The sequence below is a fragment of the Macrotis lagotis genome, chromosome 7 (genome assembly GCF_037893015.1).
Source record: "Macrotis lagotis isolate mMagLag1 chromosome 7, bilby.v1.9.chrom.fasta, whole genome shotgun sequence".
NCBI lineage: Eukaryota > Metazoa > Chordata > Mammalia > Peramelemorphia > Peramelidae > Macrotis > Macrotis lagotis.
In genome coordinates this window covers 219,035,573-219,057,196 of record NC_133664.1, presented here as the reverse complement: position 1 = coordinate 219,057,196, position 21,624 = coordinate 219,035,573, and the positions used below count along the sequence as shown (strand labels likewise).

Below are 21,624 nucleotides of genomic sequence, written 5' to 3'. Positions count from 1 at the left end.
CTGTGAAAACTGCACAGCCTAGGTGTGCCAGCAGCTGTCAGTTAACCAAAGTCATGTGATTCTTGGAGCCAGCCTATTAAAGTAGTCTGTTGCTGCCGCCCCTCCTCCTGCCTTGCTGTGCTTTGAACTCTCAGAAGTTAGTAAAGCTGTGAGTTTTACCACAGCAAGAAGCTTGGGCAAATGGCAGACAAGGGTGGCTGAACGCTTACAGAAAAAAATTCCATAGTAATTCTTTGTAGACTCAAGTCGGATGTGGATTATTTAAAAAAGTTGTATGTGGAACTTGGTAAAGCATGGTGGCTCATGATGAAATTGGAAGTTTCTTGCCTATTAAAAGGACTATTCGGGTTCTAGATGCTAATAATCAGTCCTTTAGAGAACAAGAGGTAAGACTTTGAAAATGATTTTAGTGCTTTTCTCAGTTTTAAATGTTACAGTCCTCCTTTTATGAATGTTTGAAGTTGATTTATGGGCTAGAAATGTACATTTACTTACTATATATTTTTAAATGTGTGCATTTAAAATGTGTGCATTACTTTCTATATCAGTCTATTAAGTACTTTAAGAAGTATAAAAAATTATTTCTTGGAAGAAATTGGAAGCATAAAGTTGTCTGATGTCTTAACTTTTTTATTCTTGATCTGTCAGATTGCTTTTATGTTCTGTCCTTCCTCAGAAGAAAGCAATGTTAAATCTCTAGTCTTATTTTAACTCTCTGAAATAGTTATTTGAAAAATTTCTTATAAACATATCTTTAATCAAATTAGTAAATGTTTTATCTGACGGTTTTAAAGCAAGATTTTCGTTAGACATTTCTCCAGTTGTATTTTGAAAGGCAGATTATAAACACTGAATTTTGTATTTAAACTTAAACCCATTGGTGTTTAAAACTGCTTCCTTCATAAATCAATTTTGTTTGGCATTTTTTTCCTTATGTGCTTCATCACATTGTTAAATAATAATATTTGAAGAGGAATTTAGCAAAATCAATAATTGATTATTTTGTTCTCAATAATCAACTAGTTTTTCTTCACTACTCAGGTTTAAAATATCTGCTTTATTTTAAATATAAGTCCATTCAGATGATTAAAGAACAACTAGGCAAGTTCTAGAATCCAGAAGCTGAATTTAATTTCTGCAACTTTCGTTTCTTCCTATAAAAACAATTCCTAAAATAAAAATGAAATGATTTTCACTCAGTATTAAATTGTCTCTGGATAGAAGTTATGTAAGGTATAAATTTTCATATTTTAAGATAACTTCTGTGAATTTTATATGCCTTCTCCTTTGTTAACAAAGATTCTCTTATGTGTAGTCTCAAGTGTTGTATTAAGCCATAACTATTAAACTTTAACAAGACAAAAATTATTTACATTTTTAAAAAATCAGAGAGCATATTTAATCAAAGATTTATCTTAAAAATCTTAATTCTATTATATAATAAGCAAAATCTGAAAAAATTTCTCATTAAAGTAAAATAAAATTGGTGGGTAAATTGGCAGTCAGTTCACTCATGCAGCTACTAAGTGCCTTGTGATAGAGATATAAAGTCCTGAGCTAAATGGTTCTTGCTCTCAAGGAGCTTACATTCTAATGAGGAGGACAACTTGCACACATAAAAGTTTATATAAAAAACATATAGAGCATATATTAATGCTTAAAGGAGAAAGAGTGGCCTCTTGTAGAAGATGCTGTTTGAACTGAAGGAAACCTGGCCTGGAGAATAACCAGGACAAAGGCACAGGAACTGAAAATGGAGTGATGTTTGTGAGGCATAACAAGAAAGCAACCTCACTGGACTCTTAGTGTATATGAGATGGAGAAATTGTGTAATGGATGGGAAGGGAGGACTGGACCAAGTTATGAAAAAATTTAAATACCAAATGGTGGCATTTGTTCCAAGAGTTGATAGGGTACCACCACTGGAGTTTATGGGGGGATGGGGGGAGGAAGAGGAGAGAGTTTGAAAGAGTGTCACAGTATATGATCAGATCTGTGCTTCAGAAATATCTCATAGGGTAACTACACTGGGAAGAGGTTTCAGATGGAGACATTAGAGACTATTGCATTAGTCTGGGCTATTAGTAATTTAGGACAAAGGACTGAGCTAGGTTGGTGACTATGAGTAGAGAGAAAGGTATACATACCTGAAAAAAACATTGTGGCAATACTACTAAGGATGTTGTGGAAATTTAAATTGCAAAATTTAGTGATGTTTCCCCTCATACCCTGCAAGTGACCTTTACTATTGGTTAAAGGTTGCTTGTAGGAGAAAGTCCTCTACATATATAATACACATTGCTGCTCTTTGTACTGTAATGAAAACTTTATGGAAGTGGAAGATTTTTCTCCTTGTGGTGAAAATTTTGATTATCCATTTCTTTTTTGTTTTCATATATGTGATCCCCTTTTAATTCTATTCAAGCATACAAAAAAATCTCTTGTCAGCAATCAATGCCTTGGGTGGGAAAAGAGGGTTATTCAGCTTATCAGAAAACTAATATTTATTAAGTGCCTTCTGTGTTTGGGACACTATTTTAAGTTTCACAAAGAAAGGCAAAAAAAAAATAAAACTACAAAAACCCAGGAGCTCATTTTTACCCTATTTGAGGTGTGTGTGTGTGTGTGTGTGTGTGTGTGTGTGTGTGTACATACACATATATGTATTACATATATATATATATATGTAGTCATATAAGTTTCCTTCAGTGCTAGTAAATAAATAACTGTCACCTAATGGTTTGAACATAAATAGAAATAGAACAGATGACTTAAGAAACCAAAATCAACTCCCTATCCACCACCCACCTCCAGACCAATTTTAAAGCTAACCCAAGCCCCTGGCCACCTAGTTGGGTAAGGGCCAAGCCTGAAACTGGCAGAGAAATTAGGTACTTTTAATACTAATGTGATTCATAGTTATGTGAGATAGTTGATATTTATTTTCTCTGTATGTTTGCAAGATCACTTAAAAACTTTGTATAATGCTAAACTTTTTAACAAACATTATAGTTATTTTATAGTTCATATTTTCAAAGGAAAATAAAAGTTATACCCATTATTTGGCTTTAAAAATTTGTATTTTTAATAATATTTACCTTTGTTCAGCACTTGTTTTTACTGTAAGAAAATTTTTGTTACTTAAATTGATTTACTATAGTCATATAATACTTAACTTATAGATAATATCAGGAATTTTTTTTTTAATTCCCTGGAAGAACACCTAGGAAAGCTAAATCCTCTTTGCCTTAAGGGAGTTACTTTCATTCCCAAAAAAGAACCAAACTGACACCTGTTTTGTTTCTACTTAATATTAGCTTATCTTAATATGACTCTTAGTTTATTCTAGGGGAATGGTAACTATGTCTGCCTTCTAACAGAAGTCCTTTTGTACTGTTTTTACTAAAGGAAAAGGAATGCCTTTTGACAGACCTTCTGCACATGCATGTGTCACTTCAGTCTTGCACAGATGCATAGTGGAAAGACATTCACATATGTCATTTACCTCAATGTGTCAATTAACTCTATATGTGAAAGGCCTCTTATTTTTCAGTTCACTTTTGTTTGTCCCATTTGTTCAATAGTCTTAAAGTTGGAATTAATTTTTTTCCCCTGAAACTGTAACTGAGCTCTTGGAATTAACTATAAGGTTTTCTCACTACATATCCTAATATTTCATATGAAATGAAGTACAGAAACTTCACTAAAACACAAGTTTATTATCCTTTGGAATGTAGTATCATTTAGTAAAGAGATGTCGTATTTGTCCCAAAGAACATAGTATATACTAATATTGTACACCTTATTTCTCTGATAATAATTTTAGGGATATCTTCCCAGCTCTCTCAATTTCTTGATTAATTCAAAGCATTAAATATATGATTGTTTTGGTTCTTTTAAGGTAAATTGTGGGAGCAGCTAGGTGGTACAGTAGATGGAGCACGTCCCTGGAGTCAGAAGGACCTGAGTTAAAATGCAGCCTCAGACACTTAATAATTATATAGTAGTATGACCTTGGGCAAGTCACTTAACCCCCCCCCAAAAAAAAACAAGCAGACAAAAAAAATAAAGTAAAAGACACTGATACAAACAGTAACCCCCAAAATAGAGAGACATTACAAAATGAGAATGGGGTTGTTCATGACTCTGAGCTCCTCTTCCTCTTAAAGTGAAGGAATCATCAAATTCCAAACATTAATAAAACTAGAATAATGATAATGATTATTTAAAAGTTTAGTGTGTACTAGGAATTGAAGTGTTGAGAAAAAAATGGAAATAGATTCTGCCCCAGAGGCCATTTCCTAGAAGAAAGGACTGAAATCTCCTTTATTTCTACATTCTTTTTTAGTATGTTGAATTAATAAAAACTTCAGTATGGGATGATAATTAACAAATTATTGAAATGTTCTGGTATTGACTTATCAAACATTTATAAAGCATTTTATATGTAAGAAAAAGCAAGCCCTTCCCTCAAGGTGCAAGCTAAATATAGAACTGATGAAGATACTCATAGAAAATGTGGGACAAGAATCTGAGGGAACCAGGAAAGATCTCAGAAAATCTTAAAAGAAGCTAGGAATTCAAGAAGCCAAGGTTCAAAGAAAAGAGTATCACAAGGAACAGTTAATAAATCAATATGACTAAATCATAGAAATTCAGGGAGAGGATTACAGTGTAAAAAGATTGGAAGAATAGGTTATAAAGAACTTTACAAGCTAAACAAAGGACTTACAGTTTGATCCTGAAGTAATAAGGAGACACTGGAATTTGCCAAATGGGGGTCATGGTGGCATCCTCAGAACTTTGACAGATGATTGGAGCATAAATTGGGGCAGAGAAATTAGGGGAAGAATGTAGCATTCTCTCTCTCTTTTTTTGCAAGGTAGTGGGGTCAAGTGACTTGCCCAAGGTCACACAACTAGGCAATTACTAAGTGTCTGAAGCTGAATTTGAACTCAAGACTTCCTGACTCCAGGGCCAATGCTCTATTCACTGTGCCACCTAGCTGTCCCAGGAAGTAGCATTTATATAGGGCCTATTCAATACCAAATATTATCTTAGATAATAGCAACAACAACCCTGCTTGAGAAGTACTATTATTATTCCTGTTTTATAGTTGAGGAAACTGAGGCAAATGGAGACCAAGTGACTTGCTCAGCAACACATTGCTGGTATGTTTGTAAGGTTGAATTTGATCTGTCTTCCTGAATCTAGGCCCAGGGCTCTATCCTCTCTACCCACCTACCTGCTAATTGAAGGTTGTTATAGTAGTTGAGGTGAGGGGACCTGAACTTTATGGGGTTAACTATGTGAGTGAAAAGAGGAATACATATGTAAGAGATATACTGCATAGGAGTAGATGAAATATAAATAAGAGTTGAGGGCCTTGAAAGGCCAAGGGAAAATACACTCAAAGAATAGCTGTGACATGAAGATCCAACAAAGAGACCACAACGGAGGAGTCAGACAACAGGTATTATAGTGAAGAGAGAATGGGGGCACAAAAACCCAAAGAGGAAAGTATATTCAGGAGGGGTGGTTAACAGTGTGTCATGTGGTACAGAGAAATTTTAAAGTGTAAGAATTAGGAAAAGATCAATTGATAACTTTGGAATGAGTAGTTTCAGTTGAATAATTAAGTCAGAAATCAGATTACAAAGGGTTTTGGAGGCACCAAATATGGTGTCTGGTTTGTTTGTTTTTTTTTTCAGAGTTTAGCTGAGAAGAAGCAGAGGATGATAATTACCAAGCATGACAAGATTTAATGAGGGTTTTTCTTTTTAATGCAGGCAACTTGGGTATATTTAAAGGCAACAGGAAAAGAGCCAGTTTTTAGAGAGAGATTGAAGTTTAGAGAAAACAAGAATAAGAGTAATGGTGGAAGCAATGTTTTGGAGAAGTGAAGGGGTAGAATCTAAGGGTATGTGTGGAGACTAAGGTTGGCTTTGTTAAGTAGAAGGTCCATCTTGTCAGAAACTGGAGTGAAGGGAGCTGGCTTCAGAGGGATATAGAGAGAAGAGGGGAAGATAAGGAATTTACTGTGAATGTCATCCATTTTGGAGACAAAGTATGAAGTGAAGTCCTTAGAAGAAGGAGGGTAGGGAGAGAGTAGCATAGAATACTTAAGAAAAGGTTTGGAATAGGAGATCAGTAAAGGAAAAATGAGGATCATCTTGTCGTGAGAGCCAGTATAAATTTGTTGGGTTAGGATTTTGGAAAGTGGTAAGATATAGAACAAGATAACAGGGGATTCAAGAATATAATATAGTACAATATAGTATAGTATAGAATTGAACTGGTTCACCAGGAACTCAAGATTGTGAATGAAGAAGTACTGAGAGTAGGGTTAATGGCCTGGGTTAATCCTGAGCCATGGAGACATACATAAGGACAAAGTGTAGGTTTAGGAGGAGTAGGGGAAACTTAGGGAAGATGGAGAGATAAATGATTGTGATCAGAAACAAAAAATTAACCACTTGAATATGGAGGTTAAACCTTGACATCAAGATCAAGAGCATGGTCACCCCCTTTTGGAGTAGAGCATGAGAATTATCATTGATGAACAAGAAAATAAGGCAGCATTTAAGAGAATGTTAAAATGTATGATGAAGCCCTCCAGAATGAGAAAAATTTGGAGTGGAGATCACTGTGATCTAAGACACTGAACTCAGTGAAAAAGGGAGCAGAATGAGTTGGCTGTCAAATAACTACCAAAATCTTGACTGGGTTCTAAATTTGGATTAAATTAATTTAAAAGAAGGCAGCAAATGCAGAATCTGGAAGCAGCAATAGAGAGCATCTCTACCTCTTCTACCTTTGTTTACTTCCCATAGAAGCCTAGACAAAAATGATAAAGATTGACTTTGGGCTCTCTTCCAATTCTTTACCTATTGACAAGGTGATGTCTAAAGACCCTTCCTGATAAATTCTGATTCCAGTCTTTCTTCATCCTATTATAAATAATTTAGCATAGAACAAATATAAATGACATCTAGGTGGCAACAGTAGATAGTATTAGACTTGGAATTAGGAAGACATACCAAAGAGTGCCTCCATCTTGGACCATCTAGGCATGCTCCAAAGTCCCCTCTGGATATCTCCATCCATCCATGTTAGGTGATTTAGGCTCCATTATACCTAAATACAGTAAAGAGAGAAACAAACCAGGATGGTGAGATAGAATGCTTTAGGAGGGAAGACAGTACTGAGGAAATAACTGCAAACAAAGCAAACTTCTAATTCCAAAAGGTAGGAGTTGGGGGGGGGGGGGGGCACAGCAGGAGATGGTGGTGCCTCTGAAGCAAAGAACTGAATTGAGTGAGCACATTGTAGTATATTGCATTTGTGGAGAGTTGTTGCTATATAAGAAACAACAGAGTTCATTCAGAGAATCTTAGCTAGTATGATCCAATGAATGAGTAGACCCAGGAGAACGAGTAACATGTTAGAGATAAACAACAAAGTTTTAAAGATTCTGATCAATTAAATGATAAGCCATACCCCTAGAGGATCTGTGACGAGTCATATTACTCATCTTTTTCATCTCAGTGAATAAATGAGCAAATTGTACAGACATATTTTAGACATGATCATTATATGGATTCATTTGTATGACTGTTGTTATTCCATTTTCATTGGGGTTTAGGGGAAAAGAGGAGGTGAGCAAGTACTAACCCATTGAAATTTTTTTTAAATGTATAGAAGACAAAGAAGGAAGCACAAACAAACAGGACAATTTTGAAAGTAAAATAGATTATGGGGGGGTATAGAGATTCAGGTTGTGTATAGAAATTTTTTTTTCCTTTTTAGTGTTTAAGTTTAGAATTAAAGATTAAAAAAACCCTAGAAATTCAAAATCCCTGAATAAACTCCTACACTCTAAAAATTGAGTAACCTAGATATACTGTGGATGACTCAGTTCTGAAATTATACAGAAAAGTACATAATACATAAAAGCCATCTTTGAAGGTGTCGCACCAACTTTTAGTAACTGATAGGAAGAACATTTTTTTATTTTTTCCTCTAGCTTCCTTCAAGATTCAGTTCAAATTATACCTTCTACTAGAGTCCATTCCAGTCCCAAACCTACCTTCCTTCTGAGATTATTTTTCTTTTCTGTATGTAACCTGTTTATATGCATAGTTATTTTTATATTGTTTTCTCCATGAGAATATCAACTCCTCAAAGGACTAGAGACAGTGTTTTTATTTTTTTCCCTTTCTTTGTATTCAGCATGCATGCTTAGTGCAATGTCTGGCACAAAGTCAGCACTTGATAAATGCTTAACTGGTTGTCTAAATTTAGATTCTAAGATACATTGTTCCTACTTGCTTTTAAGTTAATAATTTGTTCATTGACCAGAATAGGAATAAAGGTTACAAAATTTAATTAGTAAATCTGGTTTTCTTATGTCTACAAGTATTTTTTTTTCTTCTCAGATAATTTGACATCAATCCGTTTCTAGGTCTTGACGGACAGCACTTGATTAAAGAAGTTAATATTGATAATTACAATTAAGAGACCAAAATAAGATTTTACTATATTCTAAAACAAATTTGGTGTTATATTTATGAGATATTTGACATTTTAAATGGAGTTAGAACAATAAATACTTTGTTAATGTTCCCCACTGCTACATGATGTGTTCTGAAAGTGATTTTGGGAGTTTTTCATTTTTTAGTAAGTGCCATGTTGTTCTTTCAGAAAATCACATTTCTGTTCTTTGTATGAAAGCATATATGTTGTTATTGCTTCGATATTGTTCTAGCTTGTTTGCAAAAACTGAGTATGAAAATCTGTCTTTGCTTACACAGGAGCCAAGCAATAAAAGAGTTCGATCTCTGGCCCGGGTCTCATCTTTAGCAAGTTTAATCTCTCCTGTGAGAAATGGAGCAGTCAGACGTTTTGGACAAACAATACAAGTAAGAAAAAGTTCCTTTATGAAGAAATGAGATTATATTTTTTGTAGAAGTTTTTGTTTTGCTTCACTTTTGGTTTGGCCCTGTGATTTCATTGACATAGGAAACTCCTCTTAGGGATCTCTCTCCCAACTTAGGCAGTTTTTCTTTAACTTACATGCTTAAATACTTAACAAGGTTTGTGTCATAGGCACTTGAACTCGGGTCTTAATGATTCTGATGTTACTTGTTATACTGCCACATTAATGAGAAATAAATGGAAATATGCTAAGAGATTTTGGAATAATTTAATAGCTAAATAACATTGTTATCAAAACAAATGAAATCATGATCTTAGTTTATAATAAGAATTTCTTGAATGATCTCTACCTCAAAATTACAGTTTCAGAAAAAAAAGGTTTGATCTGATAGTAATATACTATATAGTAAGAAAAAGCCATAACCTCTTTAATGCTTTTTTTATTTAAAATTTTTTTAATTTAATTTCCGACTAAAATATTTTCTGATTGTTAGGATTTTTTTTTTAATACTTTTATATTTTTTTTATCTTTTAATAGTCATTTACACTTCGAAGTGAAAGCAGATCTCCTGCTTGTGGCCAGAAGTCATTTAGTAGGGCTACTGTCCCAACTCCTTCTAAAAGAAGAAACAGTGTAAGATGGTCAGAGATGTTAGATATCAACATGAAAGAATCTTTAACCACCAAAGAAATCAAACGTCAGGAGGTAAGTTGTGTATCCAAAATGTCATTAATGCTTGATGTCTGTCATAGGGGAAAGACCTGCTATAATCTTAGGATGTTGTTACTATATGTTAAGTGTATTTCTCTAAATTTCTCAAAATTTGCAAAACTGGCAAAAATAGTTATGGAATGCTAATTAAATTAGTAGAATGCTGGTTCTAATGCCCTAATTAACTTGTTTATTAAGATTAGTGATTTTATATACTCTAGGGTGTGTATATATAATCATTTTAAATGAATTCATGAATCTTTCATGCCTCATTATGGAATAGAAAGTGATAGCTGAGTTTTTTAAAGCTGTGCCAATGATGGTAGCCAGTGGCTACTATACTCAAAAGGACTAGTCAGATAGCTATATGTCTGTAACCTGAGAAACAGCCTAAGTTCAGAGATTGAGCTCCACAAAAAAGAAGATTCTTTCTGCCTCAACAATTTATAAAGCTAATACTTACTGGAATTGTTATTTGCCTGGTAAAGGGAATGCCTATACTGACTAAGAATCACAGTCCTTGAAGCAATGATATAAGGTCTGTGAATTACTAAAAGTAGAGCTTTAATGTAAACATCTCTCATATTCACCCCCTACTCTCATCTCAGCTTCACATAAGTTATTGCCTTAGTTCAAGCCCTCATCACCTCTTGCCTATATTATTTTTTGTTGAAATTTTATTTTTCCAATTACATGCAATAGTGGTTTTTCAATATTCATCCATTTGCAGATTTGAGTTCCACATTTTTCTATCACTCCCTTTCCTTCCCCCCCTCCCCATAACAGCAAACAGTCTGCTAAAAGTTGTACATGTGTTTAACATATTTACACATTAATCATGTTGTGAAAGAGGAATTAGAATTAAAGGGAATGGAAAAGCCAGAGAAAAAAAGGAAAAAATAAAAGGAGCTTTTGAACAGTGGACAATAGTATGCTTTGCTCTGTATTCAGATTCCATGGCTTTTCCCTGGATGTGGATGGCATTGTCCATAGTAGATCTCTCAGGATTGTCCTTGATCTCTGAACTGCTGAGAGGAGCTGCATCCATCATACTTGATCATCTCACAATGTTGTTTATGTGTACAATGTGTCCAGCTGCTCATGATTTCTTACAGAACAGTACCATAATATTCATATACTATAACATGTTTAACCATTCTCTCATTGATGGATATCCCCTCAATTTCCAGTTCCTTATCACTACAAAAAAAAAAAGAGCTGCTATAAATATTTTTGAATATGTGAGACTTTTCCAGTTTTTTTTCCTATGGGATGAGGACCTAGTAGTGGTATTGTTGGATAAAAGAGTATGATCAATTTTATTGTTCTTTGTTGTCTATATTATTTCAACAACCAACATCCTCATTGGTGTCTTTGGCTCTCTTCACTCTGGTCTGTTGTCCACACTATTACCAAAGTAATTTTTCCCCTAAATACAAATTTGATTATATAACTGCCCTACTCCTACTGCCTTTCGGATAAAATATAAAGTTGCTTCTTTGTCTTTTAAAGCCCATTACCTCCTAGCCCTCCTTTATACTTTGTGTTCCTGCCAAACAGACCTTCACTCTGTTCCTCATATTGAACCCTTTAATTCCCAACTCCATGTCACAGGTTGCATTTCCTTCAAAACAAAGCTCAAACTACTGTCTGTGTGAAGCCTTTCAAGAGATCCTTCCCCAACTTTTATTGAGTTCCCCCAACAGCCTTTCTCTCATCTTAAATTTGTTCTATTTGTTCTTGGCCTCCACTTCACCCCTGTGCTGCTTTACTGCTTGTTAGAATGTCAGCTCTTTTTGAATTAAGGTTAGTTCACTCCAATGCCTAGAACAAAATGGACAGCTTAATAAATGTTTCTTGACTGACACAATGCTTTTATTTTTTTAGAAAGATTTTCTTTATTTTAAGTTTTACGATTTTCCCCCCTAATCTTGCTTCCCTCCACCTACCACCACAGAAGGCAGTCTGTTAGTCTTTACATTGTTTCCATGGTATACACTGATCTAAGTTGAATGTGATGAGAGAGAAATCACATCTTTAAGGAAGAAAAAGCAAAATTGCAAAATAAGACAACAGGTTTTTTCCTGAGTTAAAAGTAATAGTCTTTGGTCTTTGTTCAAACTCCACAGTTCTTTCTCTGGATACAGATGGTATTCTCCATTGCAAATAGCCCAAAATTGTCCCTGGTTGTAGCACTGATAGAATGAGCAAGTCCATCAAGGTTCATCATCACTCCCATGCTGCTGTTAGGTTTTACAATGTTTTTCTGGTTCTGCTCATCTTGCTCATTGCTTTTAGATCAGATTGTCACAAAATCAAAGAATTATTTTTGGTAGTTTGTTTTTTAGCCATGTTATTAGAGCTTTTACACCAAAGAATTTACCATTTTCAAACAATTCTAAATGGCATACATTATCTCAGATCATGTAATGGTCCCCAAGTGTCTAGTCAAGATATTAATTTTATTTTACCAAACACTGAGTAATATTATATTATTATATAGATTATATATAATAATTACAATATGTGTAATGATGATGATGATGATTATCATAACTAGCATTTATATAGTATCTTTTATGCCAGATACTATGCTAAGCACTTGGTAAATATTATCTCATTTGATCTTCACAATAACATTTGGAGGTAGTTGACATTATTATCCCCATTATGCAGTTGGGGAAATTGAGGAAGACAGAAATTAGGTAACTTGTCCAGGCTCATATAACTTGTGATGGAGGCTGAATTTGAACTCAGGTCCTCCTGACTTTAGGGCTCTATTATCCACTTTGCCAGCTAGCTGCCCCTCCATATAAGCAATTTTACAATAACTACTCTTTTTTTTTTTTGAGAGAGAGAGAGAGAGGCAAAGAACACATCTATGTAATGTATTTCCTTTTCAGGCAATATATGAAATGCTCCGAGGAGAACAAGATTTAATTGAGGATCTTAAGCTTGCCAGAAAGGTCAGTAAGTAGTTTTTGCTCTCAAAAATGCCATTTCCCCAATTTCCCTCTATTATATCTCTCCTCAACTTCACCAAAAAAATTAAAATTCCACTACTTTTTCAAAATACTTTAAAATGCTTATTAAATACTTGGAAATGGAAACAATCTATTCCTAAATCCTGTCTTTTGAAATAAAATCATCTTACATGATTATCACCTCTACTTGTAATATATTCACTTGGCCCATTTTCTGATTGACTGTTTTCAGATGTAGTCTTACTGTAATTAGCTAGTTTTACATGTGACAAGTTTCCCCTGATTCCCCCAATAGGCCTACCATGACCCAATGTTGAAGCTATCTATTATGTCAGAGGAAGAGCTCACACACATATTTGGAGATTTAGATGCCTACATACCTCTGCATGAAGGTAAAACCTACAATTTATTTTTCAACTGCATATGATTATCTATTGCAAGTCATTTTAAAAACAACTGTAAAATATTTTACCTTTTTAATATTTCAGATCTGTTGGCAAGATTGGGAGAAGCAACAAAGCCAGATGGGACAGTAGAGGAAATTGGTCGTATACTTGTGAACTGGGTATGTGATAAGTTAAATTTGTTGAAAGGATAGTTCATTGAAATTTATTGACAAATTTTTGAAAGATCTGGATCATTGAACCAGCACAAATAAGACACTTTAACTGAACATGTTAAATAATAAAAATATACAATGCCTAATGATTTACAAAATACTTAATGTTTTATATCATTTCATCTTCATCAAAAGGAGGCAGGACAATCTCCCCTTCACATCCCTCTTTCTTTTTTAAACAGAGGGGTTCACTAAGCCTTACAGAGATCTCACAATTATTAAATGATAGATCAGGAATTTATACTTTTTTCTATCTAATCTGGAGGAGAAAACTCATCATGTAGTTAGAGTTGGGGAAACTATCATTCTCCAACTGGACAAAATTCATGATGAGCTTGTAAATTTACTACCTCCCAAATCCATTGTGATAAACATGTAGATTTTTAGAATTTACTATGAAAATTGTTGTATATCCAAGACTTTCAGTAATGATGTCTCTCCTAAAATTACTTTAAGTTTCATTTTAAAATCTTTCAGTTGCCAGGTTTAAATGCTTATAAAGGATACTGCAGTAACCAGTTTGCAGCTAAAGCTCTTCTTGATCAAAAAAAACAAGATGCAAGAGTTCAAGATTTCCTTCAACGATGCCTTGAGTCTCCTTTCAGTAGAAAATTAGACCTCTGGAGCTTCCTGGATATTCCTCGAAGTCGCCTAGTCAAATACCCTTTGTTGTTAAAAGAAATTCTCAGACATACACCCAAAGACCACACTGATATAAAACTTCTAGAAGAAGCTGTAAGTAATAAAAATAATTTATATATGTAAATTTTTAGAAATATTTTATTTATAGATTTATGGATTACCTTAGAATGGTGTAAAATGGTACTTTCAAGTTAATCATCAACATCAAATTTTTACTGTGTACACTCTTTTGTACTTGCATTGTGCCTTGGATGCACAGAAAAATGGCAAATTCTGCCTTTTAATGTAGTTGGGGAAATGGAATATTAAGGATATTTAAGCAAATATTATTTTAAAAAAAACACTGCTACAAGAGGTTTTTTTGTCTTTTAGCTGTTGGTAATACAAGGAGTACTCTCCGATATCAACTTGAAGAAAGGAGAATCAGAATGCCAATATTATATTGACAAACTGGAATATTTAGATGACAAGCAGAAGGATCCTAGGATTGATGCTAGCAAAGTGTTGCTTTGCCATGGAGAATTGAAGAATAAAAATGGACATGTAAGTTTATTTCCTTACTAGTGTAAAGTGAAATTAGAAAGTTATTCAAACTGTTTTTGTTTTGATCACTTTTTTATATCTTTTAAAAATGTTTGGAGATATATTGACACAGTGCATAGAGTACCAACCCTGGAGTCCAGAGGACCTGAGTTCAAATTCAGCCTCCAATACTTGATACTTATTGACTTTATGACCTTGGTCAAGTCATTGCCTCACCCAAAAAAAGGAGGGGAATTACTATATTTAAAAGGATCATTATTTTTTACATTGTGTAATCATCTTCAAGTAATAATTCAAATATCTGATAAAGTGATTACAAGATAGTCATAACTATTTTCTAAATGCTTTTGTTTAAATCAAGAAATTTTCAGACCTAGAAAGGACACTTAGAGGTCATTTTCACAGGCTGTATCCCCCATTCCTGGAACTCTCCCTTCTCATCTCTATCTCATAGCTTCAGGCTCAGCTAAAGCTTCACTTTCTGTCAAACACCTTTCTGAGACGTTAATCTTAATGCTTTCCTTCTAACACTGTCCCCCAGTTTATTCTGTATGGATCTCCTGTGAATATATGTTGTCACCACACCCCTCCACAATATCCCATTATATTATGAGCTTCTTGATAACAAAGACTATTTTTGCCTTTGTGTTTAGCTAAGCCTGGTGCATAGTAGGAACTTAAAAAATGCTTAGAAGCCTAGATTGAATTAACTTTCCACTCACAAAGGTATAAATATAAATAATAATAATTGAGAACAGGAGTCACAGTCTGAAATTAGACATTTTTTGAATAAAATCATTTACATCTAGAAAATTAAACCATTTTGAGAATATTGTCCTTGGATAAAGAAAATAGTTTTCACTAAAATAATTTATTGAGGCATGTGTTATTGAATCAAATCAGTATTAGCAGTATGGTTTTTTAGTTCAGTCATGACAGATTCATTGTGACCCCTCAACCATAGTGTCCATGTGATTTTCTTGACAAAGATACTAGAGTAGTTTGCCATTTCCTTCTCCAGTGGACTAAGGAAGGCAAAGATTAACTGTTTTGCTCAAACCACCTAAATAGTAAGTGGCACAGTATTCTATCCACTAAACCATCTACCTGACCCTAATGCCAGCCTCCAAAAATAATAATTTCATATTTTGTTTTATTGTCTTTCATTTCCCCAGAAACTCTATATTTTCTTGTTCCAAGATATCCTTGTCTTGACTCGTCCTGTTATACGCAATGAACGCCTCTCTTACCAAGTCTACCGTCAGCCTATTCCTGTCCAAGAGCTGGTTTTAGAGGATTTGCAAGATGGTGACGTCAGAATGGGAGGGTCATTTAGAGGTGCTTTTAGCAATTCCGACAAAGGTAAAGAAAAATGTTTTAGATAATTTCACTTTTTTTTAATATTAATGTATGGTATCTGGTATTGAGATGTGGCATATAGTATCTTTAATTGTAATTCACCAAAACTTAACCCAAAGTTTCTTTTTTTTAGATAAACATTTTTTCTCTGATTTTTCAAAAATAAAACCATCTTGTCCTAGTATTCTTTTAAATGGTCTAAAACTCCAATAGTGAAAGGTAAAAATGGCTTTGACATCAGGAAGACCCCGTTCAAATTCTGTTCCTATCTCATAACAGCTGGATAGCTCTTTCAGATGAGGTGCTGATCTGCTTTAGTAAATCTTTCATCATTAAAAAGAAAAAGACAAAAAAATTTCACAGAAATTAGGCCAGACTTCAATCCTAACATCTTTGCTAGGATCAAATAATTAAAGAATGGAAATATTCTTGTGTTTGTATCTTTTGAAATTTATAATATACACCCAACAACCATCAGATTGTTCTGGTAAATGGGAGAAGGGCAGAAAATTTAAGCAAATCTCCAAATTTTCTTATCTGTAAAATCTTTTAAGGGAAGTAATATTATCAGTTACAATCTGATCCTTTTTGCTAGTATAATCTCTTTTTTAAAATAAGATTTTTTTTTTATTTTTTCCAGCTAAAAATATCTTCAGAGTTCGTTTTCGAGAGCCTTTGCCAGGACAGTCCCACACTTTACAAGCTAATGATGTGTTCCATAAGCAACAGTGGTTCAACTGTATCCGTACTGCCATTGCCTCCTTTCATCAGTCCACCAGCCCAACAGAGTTTAAGGGCTTGTCAGAGCTCAATAAGGGATGTGAAAAGAACAACCCTTTGGTATCACATATCAAAACCCAAAGGAAATCATCAACACTTTCTGGTCTGATACCTCTAGAAGTGGATGAAAATTCCCCAGAATTTTCCAGTGTGGCTCTAAGTGAAGACTCCACAGGTATAAAAGCATACAGAATACAATCTGGGTCCCAAAAAGCACAAGAGAAGGCCCAGCTGAATGATAAAAGGAAAGAGACTTTGGTATAACAGGACCATGTACCAATAAAGAAAAGACTTTATAAATATGTAAATTTTTTGATGTAATATGAATCTGCCAGGGTTACTTTATTCTAATGTGTTCAAGTTTTAATGGCAGCTACTGGTATAGTAAAAACTTTCTTAAACTAAGGTCTGTTTTTTTTTTTTAAGAATATGGAATTTTTTCAGGGGTGGCTAGGTGGCACAGTTGATAGAGCACTGGCCCTGGAGTCAGGAGGACCTGAGTTCAAATCCCTCCTCAGACACTTAATAATCACCTAGCTGTGTGACCTTGGGCAAAAAAACAAAAAAAAAGAATATGGATTTTTTTTTCCCTCTCAATGACAATGTAAAAAATAATTTTTGCTATTTGTTTTTTAAACTTTTGAGTTCTCCCTTCCCTTTCCTCCCTCAATGAGAAGGCAAGCAATTTGATATATTATCCATGTGCAGTCATGCAAAGCATTTTCATATTAGTCATACTGCAGAAGAAAACATAAATCAAGAAAAATAAAGCAAAAGAAATCTGCTGTGACTTCTTGATACCAATTATGATAATTGAAATGTCAGGAAAACTCACAACTTTACCAATATTTTTCCCATTAATCTTACAACTGAACTTTTCTCAAAATTGAATTTTTATACAGTCAATTAAAATCTGCGTAATGTGTATCTGTAGTATTTTAAAATCTGAAATGAAATAGAAATTCTTTGGAAAACAGACCATGAAATTCAATAGTTTATATTTTAATAACTGGAACACTTTGGGTTTTTACTGCACATTCTTTGTTTTTCATTTATATAAGCTGCCAATTAGTTACTTTTTTTTCATTGTTAAGTAGTGCTAAGATTTTCTTTTTTAAAATTTTTGATGGTTTTTTCACATTGGCATTTCTTTAAAGTTTGGCCTTCCTTTTCTTAAAATATATGTATGTATGTATATATGTATGTGTGTGTTGGGTGTATATGTGTGTGTGTGTATACATATATCTATTTTAAAATAATTTTAGCTAAACTATTTCCTGAGTCAGTAAAAAAAAGTCATCTTTTAAATGGAGCATTTGGAGAAGTTTGATTATGAATAAAGGGTTTGATTATGCTCCACATTACTGAAGGAGAGCTGTTGTGAAGCACAGTGAAAGTCTTAGGGAAGAAAAGGACAAGGTCAGGTTGATAAGTTTCAAAAAGGAAAAGGGGAGTGGTTTTGTCTTAAAGTAAAATAGCTAGTCTTTGCCAGAATGTGAAAGTATTGGAAATTGAAGACAAACCAAAGGTGTATAAAGCAAGTTGAAGAAGGCTGGAGGGAATTGAACTTGATTTGCAAGGTGTTAAGAATGGTGAATAAGAAGTGAATTTGAGAAAAGTTACTTGGAAAAGATTAAATCTTGACAAAGTTGACTAGTAGTATTATTTTAGGGGTTTAATTTCACAAGGAGTGTGATCACTTGGGAGACCTTTCCAAATGTTTCCAGGGGAATGTATCAGAAAAAGTAATTAGTTTTGTTTTCCATCTGTTAAAAAACACTTAAGTTGAGTGCATCCCTACAATGACTAAAATTTTAATCACAGCTTACATATTTTACAGTGAAAAGGAGAATTGGAAAAGTTTGTGAATATATGAAACCAAAAGAGGGGGTGTCTGTATAAATGAATTATACTATTAAAAAACCCAAACTCACCCCAAAAGCTTCTTGTATATGTATATATTCGTATATTTTGTGAAATTTAAATATAGGGTATGTTGACATGTATTGAGACTTTCCTTCTCTTCAAATCACTACATCATTGTCTTCTCCCTCTCAGCTGAAGACTTTTAATAAATACTTCACTGAAAAAAAAGGAGGTTCTCTGTTCCAAGCCCTCTTTTTTCCACAACCCCAAACACCTCAACGTCATTCCCACTCTCTTCCTTTACTTAAATCTCAGAGGAAAAGGTAGATTCTATCCATTCCCTCTTGCTTCTTTTGGGGGCTTTCTCCTTCCATCATCTTCTCTTCTCTTTTCTTTCTTTTTAAGCCATTAGTTCTTAATCAAGCTTTACTTGATTCCCCTCAAACAATCTTTTGAGTCTCCTCTCTTTCACAGCCAAACTCCTAAAAAAGGTCCTGTTTATATTAATTTCCTCTACTTTCTCGCCTCCTACTCATCCCTTTAAATCTGGCTTCTAAACTTGTCACTTGAAACTTTTTCTCTATCTTCCTCTGATACTGTTGACACCTTCTCCTCCAATGATATTGCTCTCTTATTCTCTCCCACCCATTTGACCTTTTCAATCTCCATCATTTTACATGAGGATGCCAGAAGACCCTGCCTTGGGTTGTCTTCTCACTATACTCTTATTATTGGCTGTCATCTCTATGCAGAAGACTCTTAGATACATCTTTTAATTTGGTATTCCATAGTTATTCCCAACTCAGTGTGCCCTAAACACAACTCACTTTCTTTCCTCTGGTCCCTCCCTGACCTCTTCCCAATACTCTGCTGATAGTAATTTCTCTTGAGAACACTATTAACCTTCCATATGCCCAAGTTCTCAATCATGAAATTATTTACAAATTCTTGCCTCTTTCTTAACCCTCACGTCCAATAAATTGCCAAATCTTGTTGATTCCATGTCCATGATATATCTGATATACCATATGATATCAATCCTCTTCCCCCCTCCACTCACATAATCACCACACTAGACCTTCATCACCTCTTGCCTAGCCTATTGGACTAAGCATACAGCTATCAAATTGATATTTCTAAAATAGATGTGTGACCATGAGATTCTCCTGCCTTTCAAGACTTGCTGCATATACTTTGCATTCCAAACTATCCAGTTTATTAGTTCCCTGTACCTAACATTCCATCACCCTTCACTGTGCTTTTGTACATGCTGTCCTCAAAACAACTGGTGCATTTCTCTCTACCTCATAAGTTTCCTTCAGAATTTAGCTCAGGTGCCACCTCCTATAGGAAACTAGACTGGTCTTTCTGCTTGCTGTTGTCCTGCCCTTAGAAATTATCTTTTATATCTAACGAACTATTTTGAGCCTCCTCTGAACATCCAGCAGTTGTGCAATACTTCTAATTAAGCACTTCACATTTCGTTTTGGCACTAGATAGATACTTTCCATTCAAACAGCCCAACTTGGCCTTTTGGGGTGGGGACTGTCTCATGCTGTGGCTAAATTCTCTAACAGTAACAACTTCCCCTGCCATCAACTGCTGCCACTTTCCTCCCAAGACCTTTTGAAACTCACAGGATCACTGGACACTCATCTTGGGCACAAGATCAAGCAAGAAAAAACAAAGAGATGTGAAATCAGCCAGACCCTCCACCAAAATCTTCCTAGTTAAATCCTAGAGAAGAACCTTGTCCTTTCTGAAAGCATCTTGTTACCTAGAAAGCCACAATGAAGAGAGCCCAGCCAGAAACTCTTTCCACAGATCCCCTAAGTCTTTGGGGGCTTTATATCTTCAGCACCCAACACAATTTCCAAAACATAGATGATTAATATTTTTCATTATTCTTAAAAACATCCCATAGCAATTGGATCTAAAAGTCAAGTATAAAAATTATCTGCCATTCATCTAACCCCCTTTTCTGCTTTTTGCTCTTGTAAATAGTTATTTATACCTCTTGAAACAGTAATAAACAAAGATGCCTTGACAAATGAAAATTAAAATTGAATTTTCCTAATCACTAGCTGTTGTCTAAATCTATAAACTCCACAAATTATTACAGCAAGCCCAAGTTGCTTTATTTACCTTTCTCTGAAAAAATTTAAACCAAAACAAGTAATGCTAACTATAAAACATTATACACAAGATGTCCAAAAGTTTTAATTTTTTTAAAATTCATTTAGTATTTAATTTTTCCCCAGATACATGCAGAAATAATTTTTAACGTTCATTTTTAAAACTTGGAGTTCCAAAATCACTCCTTCCCTTCCCAGCTTCACCCCCAATTTGATACAAGCTATACATGTGTCATCATGTAAAACCATTTCCCCAATAGTCAAGAAAAATAAAGTTAAAAATATGCTTCTGTGTTCAGATATCAGTTCTTTCTCTGGAGATATTTTTTCAGTTTTAATTTTTAATAGATTAAAACTGCACTGAAGGGGAAGCTAGGTGGCGTAGTGGATAAAGCACCAGCCTTGGAGTCAGGAGTACCTGGGTTCAAATCCAGTCTCAGACACTTAATAATTACCTAGCTGTGTGGCCTTGGGCAAGCCACTTAACCCCATTTGCCTTGCAAAAACCTAAAAAAAAAAACTGCACTGAAACTTTTGGGTAGTTCTGTATGTAATTCTATATTTTGATCCACATCACAGAAGGTGAAGGACTAAATTTGAAAGTACTTGCTTTTAACAAGCTCAGAAATTCCAGGATAGGAATGGACTACTGAGTCGACCTATTTTCTAAGTGCTAACTCTCATAGCATCATAGATTGAGAGCTAGAAGGGCTCTAAGAGAACATATAAACCTTTTTGCACAGGAGGAAAATTGAAGTTCAGTGAAATGACTTGCTAAGCTAGTATTTAAACTCAAGTCTCTTCAAAATCCAGATGAAAGGAACCTCCATCTAGTTCAACCCATACCTGAACAAGAATCACCTATTGTCATCTATTCTGTTTGAAAAGCTCTAATGAGGAAAGCCTAGTACCTCAAGTCTGTCCTTGTATCAATGCTTAATTTTCCACGTTTTGTTTTTATATCATTTACATATCCAAGCACTTGTCTTCCCTTTCATCACTTATAACAACAACAAATTAAAGTCAGGGGGAAAAGAATTCAACAAA

At 34.3% G+C, this 21,624-nt stretch overlaps 1 protein-coding gene across 2 annotated transcripts in view; it reads left to right on the top strand.

Annotated features, from left to right (window-relative positions):
• The window catches only part of NET1 (neuroepithelial cell transforming 1), a 95,114-nt gene extending 76,873 nt beyond the window's left edge, over nt 1-18,241 (top strand). The window contains exons 1-10 of one of the 2 annotated variants that reach the window (XM_074194918.1): nt 105-386; nt 8,814-8,921; nt 9,476-9,643; nt 12,553-12,615; nt 12,929-13,025; nt 13,122-13,198; nt 13,730-13,987; nt 14,267-14,437; nt 15,613-15,799; nt 16,437-18,241. In XM_074194918.1, coding sequence (XP_074051019.1) covers nt 294-386; nt 8,814-8,921; nt 9,476-9,643; nt 12,553-12,615; nt 12,929-13,025; nt 13,122-13,198; nt 13,730-13,987; nt 14,267-14,437; nt 15,613-15,799; nt 16,437-16,840 — 1,626 coding nt within the window. In that variant the 5' untranslated portion in view covers nt 105-293 and the 3' untranslated portion in view covers nt 16,841-18,241. Of the gene's footprint in view, nt 1-104; nt 387-8,813; nt 8,922-9,475; nt 9,644-12,552; nt 12,616-12,928; nt 13,026-13,121; nt 13,199-13,729; nt 13,988-14,266; nt 14,438-15,612; nt 15,800-16,436 lie in introns of those variants that run through there. The other variant, XM_074194917.1, reaches the window with a different exon arrangement.
• Nucleotides 18,242-21,624: the final 3,383 nt, after the last annotated feature.